A 16,023-nucleotide genomic window follows, 5' to 3' on the forward strand; every position below is an offset into this window, starting at 1 on the left:
AGCAACTGTTGCTAGGTAAGACAAGCTTTGCTCATAAAAGCAACTAGAAATCATGACAAAAGGCAGCATGGTACAGCTCTTCATTTCCCAGATACTTTCTGTATGTTTCCTTCTGCTGCTGTAACAAATGACTACGTAACTGGTGGCTTAAAGCCACACAAATTCATTGTCTTGCAGTTCTGGAGGTCAGAAGTCTACAACGGTGTTGGCAGCACTGCTTCCTTCTGGAGGCTTCAGCAAGAATCTGTTTCCTTGCCTTTTCCAGCTCCCAGAGGCCGTCCCTATTCCTCGGCCCATGGGCTTGCATCAATATAGCCTCTTATCCTCCTGTTTGCAGGGTGACATTGCTTCTTCCTCTCATCATCTGCCTCCCTCTTATAAGGACTTTTGTGATTATATCAGGCCCACCCAAATAATAAAGGGTCATTTCCCTATTTCAAATCCTGAACTTAATCATATCTGTCAAGTTCCTTCTGCCATGGTTTTTCTTTTTCCCAGTCATGTCTGACTCTTTGTGAGCACCCGTGGACTGAAGCACACCAGGCTACCCTGTACTTCACTCTCTCTTTCTCATGTCCATTGAGTAGATGATACCATCCAACCATCTCATCTTCTGTCATCCCCTTCTCCTCCTGCCCTCAATCTTTCCCAGCACCAGGGTCTTTTCCAATGAGTTTCTTCCAAGGAGCAAGGGTATTTTAATTTCATAGCTGCAGTCACCATCTGCAGTGATTCGAAAACCCAAGAAAATAAAGCCTGTCACTGTTTCCATTGTTTACCCACCTATTTGCCATGAAGTGATGGGATCTTTGTTTTTCTAAATGTTGAGTTTTAAGCCAGCTTTTTCACTCTCCTTTCATCTTCACCAAGAAGCTCTTTAGTTCCTCTTCACTTTCTGCCATTAGGGTGGTGTCATCTGCATATCTGAGGTTATTGGTATAACCTTAACCCTTCTGTCATATAATGAACATGTTTACAGGTTCTGGAATTAGGATCCAAACATCTCTAGGGTGGTGTGGGAAAAGAGGTGTATTATTCAGTCTACCATACTTTCTGTTAAATGTTTACTTAAAGAATTGATTTTTTAAGCCAGAACTAAAAAAAAGGAGTTTAATTTTTTTTTAGGTTATCTATAATGCTTTTGTGCCAGGGCAATAAAACTGGGAAAATCACACAGTACCTTAAAGGAAAAATTACTTTCAGTAAGCGAGCACTCCGGAGAAGGCAATGGCACCCCACTCCAGTACTCTTGCTTGGAAAATCCCATGGATGGAGGAGCCTGGTAGGCTGCAGTCCATGGGGTCACTAAGAGTCAGACACGACTGAGCGACTTCACTTTCACCTTTCACTTTCATGCACTGGAGAAGGAAATGGCAACCCACTCTGGTGTTCTTGCCTGGAGAATCCCAGGGATGGCTGAGCCTGGCGGGCTGCCGTCTATGGGGTCACACAGAGTCGGACACGACTGAAGCGACTTAGCAGCAGCAGCAGCAGCAGCAAGCAAGCACTCAAAATTACTAAGGTTGGCTTTTAAAATCATAGTTAATTCATTTGTTGTCTTGTTTTAAAATGGAAAGAACTGCATCTCAAGAATCCCCTCCTTGGTTAGAAAACTAGGAAGGATTGGTTGCCTTACAGAAGATAAGGCTATTAAACAATAAATAACTTCACTGTTTACACTGGGAAATTCTTAACAACTAAACTGCTTGCTCTTCTGGGCAAATGGCTCTTCTATCAGAACAGATTACTTCCCTGGGCTAAGAGGTTGCTTGCAGCTTACCAGCAGTTCATTTATCAATACTTGCTTTAGGACAATCTATTATGTTACAGTTTGCCCGATCTCAACCAGATTCCTGCATTGGAAAACATTTCTCCTACCACTTGAACTCAGACTCCAAGATGCCCTGAGCATCTTGCCCTGAGCATCCCCTCCTTAGACCACTGACTTTGTCTCATTTTCCTTTAGAGAAGGAATGAAAACATCCACAGCCAAGCAGTCTTTGACACTGCACATAGAAGACCGTGCTACAGAACTTGTAACAGACCTATAAACAGTAGCACAGTTAGGTTGAAAGTGAAAGTGAAGTCACTCAGTCCTGTCCCAACTCTTTGCAACACCATGGACTGTACCCTACCAGGCTCCTCTGTACATGGAATTTTCCAGGCAAGAATACTGGAGTGGGTTGCCATTTTCTTCTCCAGGGGATCTTCCCGACCCATGGATCAAACCTGGGTCTCCCACTGTAGGTAGACACTTTTACCGTCTAAGCCACCAGGGAAGTCAGGTTGTTTCTAAAATTCAATGGAATTCTTCCCTTGCACTATTTTTCGCAGCTGCGCACCTTGTGGAATCTACTGCTACCCTGGTTCACTCACACACAGTCACGTGGTTTAAGGCTGCCCTCTGCCCAGTTCCTGCAGCCCTTCTTTGCTGCAATAACCTCTTGATAGCTCACTAATACTTCCCCCACCAAACAGTAACTTCTTTTGTTGAATATTAGAAGAACTCTAATGATGATGATGTGGCATTAAATGCATAAGTTGAAAACAGAAGAACTCTAGTTCTTTACCAACCAACAGCAAAAGATAATACTTTAAATTAAAAGGCATTGTATACCACCTAAGTGTATTTAAACTGTATGAAGTGTACTATATAGAGAGACCTCACAAAGAAATATTTAAGGGTCAGTAATAAAGATTTAATTTAGTTGCATACAGATAACTCAATTAGCTAAGCTCTTTAATATCTACAAATCAGACATAATTACTTTTTCATGTATCTTACAAAACTATCATAAAGCACTGGAAATTAAATCTTACATTATGATGATAAACTCTGCCTTTGCAATTATTTTACTTGTTAATAATAAATGAAACAAAATTTCAGAGACAAGATTTATTTACTAAGATGCAACTCCAATGATTTGGAGAATGTGGTAAATATCTAGAAATAAAACACATCTAGAACCCTCATCAGAAAGGTATAAGGTAAACCCCATATACTTACAGTTACTTTAAATCTAGACCTTATCTACTGAGCAGTTCTAGTTTTCAAGTAACTAAGTAACTAGTTTTCAAGTAACTAAGACCAAATGCTCTAGGTCTTACATTTATAGTATCATTGTAACATTAAATTACAATGATAACAATGAAATACAAATAAAAATGAAACAACAAATTACAATGAAAACAAAATAGATAACATTTAGTTGTAGTCAAATAAAAACATCATACTCAGTATAACATATTGTCTGGTTATTTTTTTTAAACAACTCCAATTACTCTGGGTTATTCTTTCATTTAATCTTTATTTTAGTAATTGAGTGGGAGTATCTTTTCAACTAAAATAAAAATCTGGACCAAAATTAGCTGAAATGGAAAACTGAAATATATGACCCATCTGTAATTCTGTAAAAACTGTTTTTAACTGCAGGCTTTACAATAATTTATAATCATTTTCTTCTTCACCAGAGAGAAAAAGAACACTGCCTTTGCAAATAGCAAAACTAAACCTTCACAACAGCTGTAAATGCACATTCCCCTTAAAATATTAACAATACCATGCAAATTTAAGAGCAGCAGTACTTTTATTGGACAGAACTTTATAATTCACAAAAATGACTTCCATTCTCATGGCACTTTTTAAAAGACGATTTAATAAAAGTAAAATACTGAACAGCTCTTTCTGTGGAAAAAAGAACACGATAATGGCTGCCATTTTGAAAGGATAACATTCACTCTCGGGGTCTGGCTGCAATCGGCATCCTTCTTTCTCAGCAGCATCTTCTGGAACAACAAACAAGACACTGTGCGGTCCTAATTTTCAGCTGAAGATTTCAGAGGCCCCAGTAAACCTTCATCTGCAGCAACCAGCGCAATCAATCCCATTTAGATGTTTTCCTCCTCATATAACTGTGTCCCTCACTATCAATAGCTTCATAGAGGTCCTTCTTATTCTCCTGTGTCGCATGTAGGTAACCGATATAAGCCACGCAAAGCGAAATGGTTATTAATCCGAAAGCCATTACAGGTTTGTTCTGTCAAAGAAAAAAACAAATCACGAGGTCTCAATAAGACCAATTTGAGGAGACTCAAATATCTCCTGCACTTTCCGCTCGTCATGCCAAGGCTTTAGTACCACACCAGCATTCCTAGGGTCAAATTTCATTTCTAATATTTATCCATTTCTTTATTCAGTTAATTCAACTCCTGATAACTTAGAGACTATGGAAGACTCTTCTTCTTCCCATCACAGCTGGGACATCTCTGACCTTCACCTTTAAGAAGGAAATTGGTCCAGTGCTCAGTTTTCAGTTACCTATGTTGTGAAGAAGTTGCTTAACTTTTTTGGGCCCAAGTTTCCCATCTGCAAACCTTAAATTTTTTATTTTTATTAAGAAGTGAGGAATGAAGTCTACATGCTTTTCTTGTCACCCAGGATCATGAAAACCTGGCAGAAAGCCTTTCATGTTATATACCAGGCACAGCAAAACAGACACACCCTTCTCCGGGAACTTATTCTATTACCTCAAGAGACACAGTCATAGAACAGATATGCTGTATATAATGACTCTGACTTGCTGTGTAAAATCCAAGACCCTAAGAGGCAAAGGGATGCTACTTTTTTTTTTTTTTTTGTCACACCACACAGTTTTGGGGATTTTAGTTCCCCAGCCAGGGATTGAACGCGGGCCCTTGGCAGTGACAGGGCAGAGTCCTAACTACGGGATAGCTAGGGAATTCCTGAATTTTTTTTTTTTAATTTTATTTTATTTTTAAACTTTGCATAATTGTATTAGTTTTGCCAAATATCAAAATGAATCCATCACAGGTATACATGTGCTCCCCATCCTGAACCCTCCTCCCTCCTCCCTCCCCATACCATCCCTCTGGGTCGTCCCAGTGCACTAGCCCCAAGCATCCAGTATCATGCATTGAACCTGGACTGGCATCTCGTTTCATACGTGATATTTTACATGTTTCAATGCTGTTCTCCCAAATCTTCCCACCCTCTCCCTCTCCCACAGAGTCCATAAGACTGTTCCATACATCAGTGTCTCTTTTGCTGTCTCGTACACAGGGTTATTGTTATCATCTTTCTAAATTCCATATATATGCGTTAGTATACTGTATTGGTGTTTTTCTTTCTGGCTTACTTCACTCTGTATAATAGGCTCCAGTTTCATCCACCTCATTAGAACTGATTCAAATGAATTCTTTTTAATGGGTGAGTAATACTCCATTATGTATATGTACCACAGCTTTCTTATCCATTCATCTGCTGATGGACATCTAGGTTGCTTCCATGTCCTGGCTATTATAAACAGTGCTGCGATGAACATTGGGGTACACGTGTCTCTTTCCCTTCTGGTTTCCTCAGTGTGTATGCCCAGCAGTGGGATTGCTGGATCATAAAGCTTTTCAATTCTGTATTTTCTGCTTCTGTTATCATTTCTGCTTCTGTTTCATTACTATTCTTAATCATCAAAAAAAATCAAGGTCAAACTTTTTCAGTGGGATGGACATCTGAGAAAGGCCACTCGCTCAGAGCAGCTTACTTTTGCAGTTCTTGAACTGTACTTGGCAAGTAAAAAAACACATTAGTTCAAAGTTTTTAAAACATTCTACCTTGATTTAATGATTTGATTGCTAAATTGACCTATTTAACTTTCAAACAGTTTATACTGGTAACTATGTTATTAAAATTCTAATCAAATTCAAACATTTAAGTAAATTTTATGACTTGATTTGCATTTTTCAAAAAATAAAACTTAACAAATCAAATGTATTCAGTAACTTGCTACAAAAATATAATTAGCTAACTCCCTAACAGTGTATAAATGCATGTTTTCATATTTTTCAATATATGTTTGCAAAATCTCCTAGGTTAAAACATTATTAATAAGCCTGGAATTGTAGACTGATCAGATTTCCATTCTGTTTTCTTTGTTTCAATGGAAGGCCTTATTTACTTAATAGTACCCAATCAAACAAGTTTCCTTAAAATCAATGCAGCTATTAAAATAAAATTTAAACAGGAATTTGATCAGTTGATTAAAATTCAACTATTTACCATTTAAATTCTCAAACACCCTCAAAATAATTAGTTTTATATGTATATTTAGTGAAACAGCATTTAAGATTTTCCTTCCATCTACTTCTTATCCACAGAGAGGTCTTACTGCTGCTGCTGCTGTTAAGTCCCTTCAGTTGTGTCCGACTCTGTGTGACCCCATAGATGGCACTAGTTAACATCAAATATCCGTGATAAAATCAAATGTGACAAGAAAATTAGAACTTTCTATTTCTGAAAGCCTAGGTAAATTGAACATAAAGTCTTATCCCGGATGATTTCTTACAGGTTTAATGAAGAGCTCTGGATTCACAGCTCGAAATAAGGTTGTGGTGCGGACCCCTCTGAGCCCTATGTTTCCCAGGTCTTTCTCCTTGGGCAGCTCCTTTTTAAAGGCTGGAGGCTCAGGTGCTGAAGACATCTTGACTAACGATGATTTAATACCTAAAAATAAAATCAGAGACTTTTTTTCCCTTCAAAGTTATGTTTTTCTGATAATGCTCTTAAAAAAATCATTCTATATTCAGTCTTTTTTCAAATTCCGGTCTAGATATATATCAAAAGTGATGGTCAATTCTTTTATTACTTTGTATAACACGTACTTTGTAAATGGCCTTTAGGTTTTGTTTGGTAAAATGGTTATTTTTCATCTCGTGGAACTAGTGAGGTATGAGTCATGCTGTATCTTGCTAAATGAAGGGGGTACTAAGGGTAGGAGTGGCCAGTGGGTTATCCATACCTTCTTAATTTCCTTCCATTTTCACCATTCTTCACCTTCCAACAGCCCTTTCAGGACACCAACCTAAGAGGCATGAGCATTCTTTCGCTCCATTCCTCCTACAGATTGACTCCTCTCCCACTTTCCCTTCCCACCCCTCTGCCTTCCTCCACTGGGTCACCCCAGCACCAGTACCATGCAGGAAGGGTGAGCAGCTGTTGTCCTTACTCCTCCTCTATCGCCCACTCTCTGGCAACAAACACTATGCTACCTCCTTAACTGGAAATCATTTTTCTCTTAATTACTCAGAATCTATCCTAATCCTTAATTGGAAATCATTTTTCTCTTAATTACTCAGAATCTATCCTAATAGATCCAAGTATGTCTTTTGGCTTCTGGTTCTCCCTGCTAGAATGTCAACACTTCGTGAATATTTTTTTCTTCTACATACTACTGGGCAAAAGGTTATTCTTACCAATCCTGCCACCGAATGCTGGTGGGGTGGGTGGGGGGAAGTTTGGAAGGGAAAAGATAGGGAAAGAAGCTTTCCAAAGAACGGCTGAGATTCATGACAATATAATAAAATTCTTTGGGGGAAATGCTGAACCCTCAGTAAATGTTATAAAATGAGAGTCAAACACTCACATTTAAACACTTGTTGGGACTTTGTTTATTCAAGTATTAAGTTTCCCATTTTACAGTCTTTATAAAAGCAATATTTCTGCAACCTTATTACTTATGGAGAAACTTAGGAGTCCAGTTTTTTCAAAAGTGAAAAAGATTAGTCAATGAGAAAACTCAACACATGTGATCCAAACACAGGGGTGTGTTGGGCAGAGCAGGTGTCCATCAGCAAGAGGATCTTGCTTTTCACTCCTATCTTCCTCTTACCAACCATTCTCAGTTATTCATCAAATAAACCTCATGTTCTCTAGACATGTATACTGGCTTCATCATTACTGGGGAGCAAATGAACATTTCTGAAGCCCTGGGAGTTAATTGACTTGCCAATGACAAGTGGTCTCATCTCTTCCGACCGCGATGCATTACAGCAGAAAAGAATGATCATTAACCTCTATTTACCTCTTCTTTGAAGTCCACTTTGGACATGAATTATATGAGGTAACAACTCATAAAACACTTGGTTCATCAGCATTTAACACATCATTCAAGCAGTAACTAGCAATTTTTAAAAAATTTCATGCACGGTACTGGATGCTTGGGGCTGGTGCACTGGGATGACCCAGAGGGAGGGGAGGGGAGGGAGGAGGGAGGAGGGTTCAGGATGGGGAACGCGGGTATACCTGTGGCGGATTCATTTCGATATTTGGCAAAACTAATACAATATTGTAAAGTTTAAAAATAAAATAAAATTAAAAAAAAATTTCAACAGCATTCAAGTTACTAATTTTCTCTATTGGAACAGTGATTTTTTTTTCCACTACAGACAACTTCTGAAACAATTCCATAATATGCCTGAAACCTGTTCAGCCAGCACATGCTTCTAACACATCATGCCCAAGGTTACCAAAAAACTCCAATGTTTTCTGCTGAACCAGGGGTCCACTCACATGCACATTTCTTAGGTGAATTTCTTGAAACTGTAAACTGAAGAAAAATGCACAAACTTAAAGTTGCAAGATAAGTTTTATTTGGGGATCTTACTGAGGTCTATCACCTGGGAGATAGCCTCTCTGCTATATATATATATATACACACACACATATATATATATATATATATATATTGTATTTTGCACAAGATTCTCTTTCCTTAGCTGAACCTACATTTACTTTGTGATGAAACAAGTAAATAAGCAATCAAGGTAGTATTTATTATACTGTAAACTCTAGACACCAACATTCCATTTACGTTAAACTGTTCATGTTAAACTCTTTGCCAGAAATGACAATTAAAGAATACATAGGCTGGAAACTACTGCAAATGTTTATTGAAAGGGACTTTTACAAATTAAAGGGCTTCCCTGGTAGCTCAGATAGTAAAGAATCCACCTGCAATGCAGGAGACCCCTTTTCAATTCCTGGGTCAGGAAGATCTGCTGGAGAAGGGATAGGCTACCCACTCCAGTGAATTCTGGCCTGGAGAATTCCATGGACTGTATAGTCCATGGGGTCACAAAGGGTCGGACATGACTGAGTGACTTTTACAAATTAAAGAATTACCTACCACACTATATTTTAAAAGATTTAACATACCACAATTTTCATTGTTTGTGATATTTTTAGGAACATATGAGAGTATTGTGCTTAGTCGCTCAGTCACATCTGACTCTTTGTAACCTCATGGACTGTAGTCTGCCAGGCTCCTCTGTCCATGGAGAGTCTCCAGGGAAGAATACTGGAATGGGTTGCCATACTCTCCTCCAGGGGGTCTTCCAAACCCAGGTCTCTCACGTTACAAGCAGATTCTTTACTGTCTGAGCCACCAGGGAAGTCCAAGAATACTGGAGTGGGGAGCCTATCCCTTCTCCAGGGGATCTTCCCAACCCAGGAATCAAACCAGGGTCTCCGGCATTGTAGATGGATTTTTTACCAGTTGAGCTACCAGGGAAGCCCAATGAAAGTACTACTTTCTATCATATATCACTCTTTTACTAGGCCTGGTATAAGACTGCTCAGTTCTGTTGCCGCTTCTCTTTGTATGTGCCACAGTCACTGCAGATGCTCCAACAGTTCTCCCCAAAGTTCATGAACTTGTTTATACCACTCACGGAACTAACAAAAAATTTTAACAACCTTCTATTCTTGCTTGGTCAATCTCCATGGATGAGGGAGCCTGGTGGGCTACAGCCCATGGGGTCACAGAGTCGGAAATGACTGAGTGATGAAGCGTGCGTGCATGCAACCACACACACACACCCCTTACATTTATGAAAATAATTATACCAATATTATTTTAGTTAAATATAAAACTATTTATTTATTATTCTTAGGACTGGTCAGTGCATTTCTATTACAGTATGGCAAAATACTCCCTAAATATGACAAATCTTTGATTTGGAAATTATTTTAGAATCTTATACTTTAGAACTACTGACTTTAATTCATGTATGAATATGGAGCTGGACCATAATGAAAACTGAGTGCTGAAGAATTGATGCTTTGGAACTGTGGTGTCAGAAAAGACTCTTGAGAGTCCCTTGGACTGCAAAGATATCAAACCAGACAATCCTAAAGGACATCAGTCCTCAATATTCACTGGAAGGACTGATGTTGAAGCTGAAGCTCCATTACTTTGGCCACCTGATGTGAAGAACTGACTCAATGGAAATGACCCTGATGCTGGGAGATTGAAGGCAGGAGGAAAAAGAAGATGACAGAGGATGAGATCGTTGGATGGCATCACCGAGTAGATGAACATGAGTTTGAGAAAGCTCCGGGAGATGGTGAACAGGGAAGCCTGGCGTGCTATAGTCAATGGGGTCGCAAAGAGTCGGACACAACTAAGTGACTGAACTGAATGACTGACTGATACTTTAAATAAAGAGAGACAGATTACTGAGGCCAAAAAGAGATTTATTAGGTAAGAATTTGTAATATGAACAGAACAAAATGAAACTTTTCATGTAAGAAAATGTTCTTTTCTATCTCCTCACATGCCTGGCCCACAGAACTGTAGGAATATGACTGTGAAAGACATGCAAGATGTCGTGGTTGAATAAGTATATAAAATGCAAAACCTTAGTTTCTTCACAGGTGTGTTAATCAGAGCTGATGTAAGTTGTAATTTTAAAAGCTACAGAACTAATCATGAATCCAAAGCACAGCAACAACCTATTCCAACAGTGAGTGGACAGTACCTCAAAAACAGTTACCATCTGACACACATCCATTAGAGCTTCTAAGTTCCCCCATCACTTTCTCCCACTTCTTCTCTTACTCTTTTTTTTCCCCACTGCAAAGCGTGAGGTAAATCACACTTACTTATTCACATGTGATATTGATCCATCTCTAGATATACTTGCTTTCAAGATGAGTTTATTTTTAAGCAAGGACCCGCATTTATTGTGTTAAAAAGGCGACTCTCTCTCTCTAGTGTGCACATGTGCGTGCATGCACATACACACACACACAAACACACACTAGCAGGGATGATAGGAACTTGACATTGCACTGCTGCTGGCCAATTTGGTGATTAATTTCTGCGCCAGTTGACCTCTAAAACATTCAGTAAGTTAGGTATCCCAAGGGCCACCCCATGGCTGTGCAATCTGTCCAGGTGCCCTGTTCTTATTTCTTCTTCATTTTTTTCCATCACCCATTTCTTGTTCCCTTAAATAAGAAATTGTGTACATAATTTTTTTTAATAGAAGAGACTTGCGTTTTTCATACCTGCCTATAAAAAAAGATCTAAACTAAGCTGTATGTACTTCATACGTCTCTCCTGGACAAAAGACAAGTCTCTTCAACAACTGGTGCTGGGAAAACTGGACAGCCACATGTAAAAGAATGAAATTAGAAGATTCTCTAACACCATACACAAACACAAACTTAAAATGGATTATAGACCTAAGTTTAACACTGGATACTATAAAACTCTTAGAGGAAAATACAGGCAGAACATTCTTTGACATAAGTCTCAGCAATATCTTTTTGGATCCCAAAGGATCCACCTACTACAGTGATGAAAATAAAAACAAAAATAAACAAATGGGATGTAATTAACTTAAAAGCTTTTGCACAGCAAAGGAAACCATAAACAAAATGAAAAGACAATCAAAGATGGGAAAAAATACTTACAAATCATGTGATCAAGAGATTAATTTCCAAACATACAAATAGTTCATGCAGCTCAATATCCAAAAAAAAAAAAAAAAATCAAACAACCCAAACAAAAAATGGGCAGAAGACCTAAAAAGACATTTCTGCAAAGAAGACATACAGAAGGCCAAAAACCACATGAAAAGGTGCTCAACACTGCTAACTATCAGAGTATCAAAATCACAGTGAGGTATCACCTAGCACTGTTCAGAATGTCCATCGTTGAAAAATCTACAAATAATAAATGCTGGAGAGGATGTGGGGAAAAGGGAAACCTCCATCACTGTTTATGAGAGTGTGAACTGGTGCAGCAGTATGGAGGCTTCTTTAAAAACTAAAAATAGAGCTACTATATGATCCAGCAATCCCACTCCTGTGCATATACCCAGAGAAAACCATAATTCAAAAAGATACATGCACTCCAGTGTTCACTGCAGCACTATTGACAATAGCCAAGCCATGTAAGCAACCTAAATGTCCATCAACAGATCAATGGATAAAGATGTGGTACATATATACAATGGAATATTACTTAGTCCTAAAAAATGAAAGAAGAAAAGCTATGACAAACCTAGATACTGTATTAAAAAGCAGAGACCTTACTTTGCTGACAAAGGTCCATATAGTTAAAGCTATATAGATGTGAGAGTTGGACTGAAAAGAAGCTTGAATGCTGAAAAATTGATGCTTTTGAGCTGTGATGTTGGAGAAGACTTTTGAGAGTCCCTTGGACTGCAAGGAGATCCAACCAGTCCATCCTAAAGGAAATCAGTCCTGAATATTCATTGTAAGGACTGATGCTGAAGCTGAAGCTCCAATACTTTGGTCACCTGATGTGAAGAACTGATTCACTGGAAAAGACCCTCATGCTGGGAAAGACTGAAGGCAGGAGGAGAAGAGGACAACAGAGGATGAGATGGCTGGATGGCATCACTGACTCAATGGACATGAGTTTGAGCAAGCTCTGGGAGATCGTGAAGGACAGGGAAGCCTAGTGTGCTGCAGTCCATGGGGTAGCAAAGATTTGGACACAACTGAGCAACTGAACAACAAAAAAACGAAATAATGCCATTTGCAGCAAAATGGATAGACCTAGAGATCATACTAAGCAAAGTAAGTCAGAAAGAGAAAGACAAATACCATATGATATCACTTATACATGGAATCTAAATGATACAAACTTATTTATAAAACAGAAAAAGACTCATGGACATAGAAAACAAACTTATGGTTACAAAAAAGGGAATGGTAGCATGGGATAAATTAGGAATCTGGGATTAACATACACAACTATATATAAAATAATCAACACGGATGTACTGTATAACACAGGGAGCTACCCTCAGTGTTTTGTAATAAACTATAAGGGGAAAGAATCTGGAAAAAACGTATGTATAACTAAATCATACATTGTGCTGCACACCTGCAGCTAACACAGCATTGTAAAGAAACTATACTCCAATCTAAAAGCTTTTAAAAAAAAAAAAGATCTAAACTAAACTGCATTTACTTCATACGTCCCTCCCAGCAAAAGGTTCCTTACCTTTTTCTCCTGCCCCTTCTCTGGGGAAGGCAATATGTGATGAGAAAGGAAGCAGCGGCCTCTTTGTAGCAACGCCCTAAAGTATGAGTGAAAATCGTGCCCCCAGAACGAATACACTGTACGAGACTGTACAAAGATGATCTTAGGCAGCAGAAAATTTAAACCATTTTCTCTCCTTTATTAAAATTCCAGCTCTGTGGGATAATCCAGAATGTACTTGGCAGCTGATATTAAACAATTTGCTGGCACAAAACTGGCATGACATAAAAATTAGACCAAGATATAAAGAATATGAGTTACTTTGGTGAGAAACTTAATCCTTAGATATTCATTTTGAAATAAGCATCTGAACAGAAGATAAATGGAAAAAAAAAAAAAAAGGTCAGAATCACAGAATACTGGTGAAAAGGAATACCAGCAATAAAGCCTTGCTTTTATTAAATAAAAGCCTTAGGGGAATTATAAAATGGATAAAATACTTTAAGGATATATAATGTACTTGTTATTTTTGTTTCACATACCACACTATTTCAGAATTTAAGAAAATAACTTGAAGTTTGGGGCAGGACACCTTAAAAATAATTTGATTTAGAATACACAAGTTCAGGACAGAATCAGACAGCTTTCTGTCTTAAGGGAATGTACCATTGCTGCAAATTCCAATTTTGCTACCTATTAAGTGTATGTTTTTGAGTGACAACTTCTCTGAGCTTCAGTTTGCACTTTTATAAAAGGGATATTACCTACTGCATAGAATGACTTTGTAGATTAAATGAGGTAACATTTTTTAAAGGACATAACAGAAGTTCAACAAATAGTAGCTATTTTCATCTCCACCAATTAATTCAATCCCTTTTTCTAAACAAATCTAAACCAAAAGAGATTGATTGTCTTTGCCCATGGAAGAGTGAGATAATCCAGGTCACTCATGTTCCAGCCAACCACTGGTCCACCACTTCACTCCTAAATCACTAAGACTCAGCATTTCTAAGTCATTATGAGATTGAAGAAATGTAACAAAATGTTTCAATTGGAGTATAATTGCTTTAGTGTTAGTTTCTGCTGCATAACAACAGTGAATCAACTATATGTATACATATATCCCCCCTCTCTTGAGTCTCTCACCCCACCCTTGTCCACCCCTCTAGTCTCATAGAGCACTGAACTGAGCTTCCTGTGCTATACAGCAGCGTCGGGCTATTTTACAACAAGGTAGCCTATGTGTGTCAATGCTACTCTCTTCATTTGTCTCACCCTCCTCTTCCCAGCCCCCCTCACCATCCACAGTCTGTTCTCTACATCTGTCTCTCTATTCCTGTCCTGCAAATGGCTTCATCAGTACCATTTTCTGGATTCTATATACATGCATTAATATACAATATTGGTTTTTCTCTATCTGATTTTCTCCACTCTGTACGACAGACTCCAGGTTCAACGACTTCTCTACAAATGACCCAATTTCGTTCATTTTTATGGCTGAGTAATTAATATTCCAACGAAGCATAAAATTATAATCACTTAATTTTTTAAATTTATTTTTTATTGAAGGATAATTGCTTTACAATACTGTGTTGGTTCTGTCATACATCAACATGAATCAGATAGATACACATGTGTCCCCTCTCTTTTGGGTTTTAAATTTTAAAGATGAACTCTGTATTTGTTGTTTTTAATGATAAAAGTTATTCTTTTTTTAATCCCTTGAAATTTACCATACCTAGAGACAGATACTGACAAGGAATGTTATTTACAAAGGATGTTGCCAACAATCTGAGGGCTGTAAAGTATTATTTGGGTCCGCTGCCTTCCCCATATTGTGGGACCTACACTGCTGCTGCTGCTGCTGCTGCTGCTGCTAAGTCGCTTCAGTCGTGTCCGACTCTGTGCGACCCCATAGACAGCAGCCCACCAGGCTCCCCAGTCCCTGGGATTCTCCAGGCAAGAACACTGGATTGGGTTGCCATTTCCTTCTCCAATGCATGAAAGTGGAAAGTGAAAGTGAAGTCACTCAGTCGTGTCCGACTCTTTGCGACCCCATGGACTGCATGCAGCCTACCAGGCTCCTCCGTCCATGGGATTTTCCAAGCAAGAGTACTGGAGTGGGGTGCCATCGCCTTCTCCGGGACCTACACTACATCTTGCTATTAGTCAAAGACAGATGCCTTTGAAGCCTCCAGAAAAAGAAACTGCATTCAATTAAGTTCTAGACATTGTCTTGCAGGGGAGACACAGGACTGTAAACACGCTTAAAAAGCAAAGAGGAAACTCACGGGAAAAAATTACAAAACCACTTTCCCCTAATTAGGAGTTTGGTGAGGTGGGATACCAAAAAAACTGTCCAGAATATGAGAAGGTTCTTTGGGTGGAGGTGTCCACGTATGGGGCGGGACACGCGCCCCGTGGGGTCAGAAACCTCCAGATCCAGCTCTGGGAGTTCACCGAGTGGCGACGACTGTACCGGGAAAGAGGGGGCCTCGAGAGAACGCCCCCGAGTCCGAATCCACGCACCTGGGAGCAAGGTCCACAGGGCGGTAGGGCCCGCCAAGGACAGGATCAAGACCGCTGTGGAGCGGCCACCTCGTCCCCGACCCCGTCACGCCAACCCCTTCCGCCGCTCACCTGTCGCGGGGTCACCTCTGCCCGCCCGCCGCACTCCGTCTCGTCTCCTCCTGCGGGAGAGAGCGTCTCAGCGCACTCCGCAAACTCGGCGCTGCAGCGGCCCCTACGGCCTGGAGGCTGCGGCGCAGGGGCGCGGGAGTTGTGGAGATGACTCTAGCGCCTCTCCTCCACATCCCTGGTCCTCCAGCCCAACGGAGGGATGAGGTTTGCAAGGGGCATTTTAGGTTTCTTCCCTTTTTTGCCTTATGTTTTCAGTCCCCTAGGTTCCAGTAACTTTCCAGTTTCGCGT

At 39.5% G+C, this 16,023-nt stretch overlaps 1 protein-coding gene across 4 annotated transcripts; it reads right to left on the reverse strand.

The window, feature by feature from the left end:
* Positions 1-3,568: 3,568 nt before the first annotated feature.
* SMIM8 (small integral membrane protein 8) lies at positions 3,569-15,810 on the reverse strand. Of its 4 annotated transcripts, XM_061427880.1 has the most exons (4): positions 15,735-15,765; positions 8,363-8,399; positions 6,360-6,517; positions 3,569-4,037 (listed from the first exon to the last, which is right to left on the reverse strand). In XM_061427880.1, exons 3-4 carry the CDS (start codon positions 6,492-6,494, stop codon positions 3,879-3,881), a joined length of 294 nt encoding a protein of 97 aa, XP_061283864.1. In that variant the 5' UTR covers positions 6,495-6,517; positions 8,363-8,399; positions 15,735-15,765; the 3' UTR covers positions 3,569-3,878. The 4 variants fall into 4 exon arrangements, with proteins under 4 accessions (XP_061283864.1, XP_061283861.1, XP_061283863.1 ...); XM_061427877.1 differs by lacking the exon at positions 8,363-8,399 and having other exon boundaries at positions 15,735-15,810; XM_061427879.1 differs by lacking the exon at positions 15,735-15,765 and having other exon boundaries at positions 8,320-8,399.
* Between the last annotated feature and the right edge of the window lie 213 nt (positions 15,811-16,023).

This window comes from Bos javanicus, chromosome 9 (genome assembly GCF_032452875.1).
Source record: "Bos javanicus breed banteng chromosome 9, ARS-OSU_banteng_1.0, whole genome shotgun sequence".
NCBI lineage: Eukaryota > Metazoa > Chordata > Mammalia > Artiodactyla > Bovidae > Bos > Bos javanicus.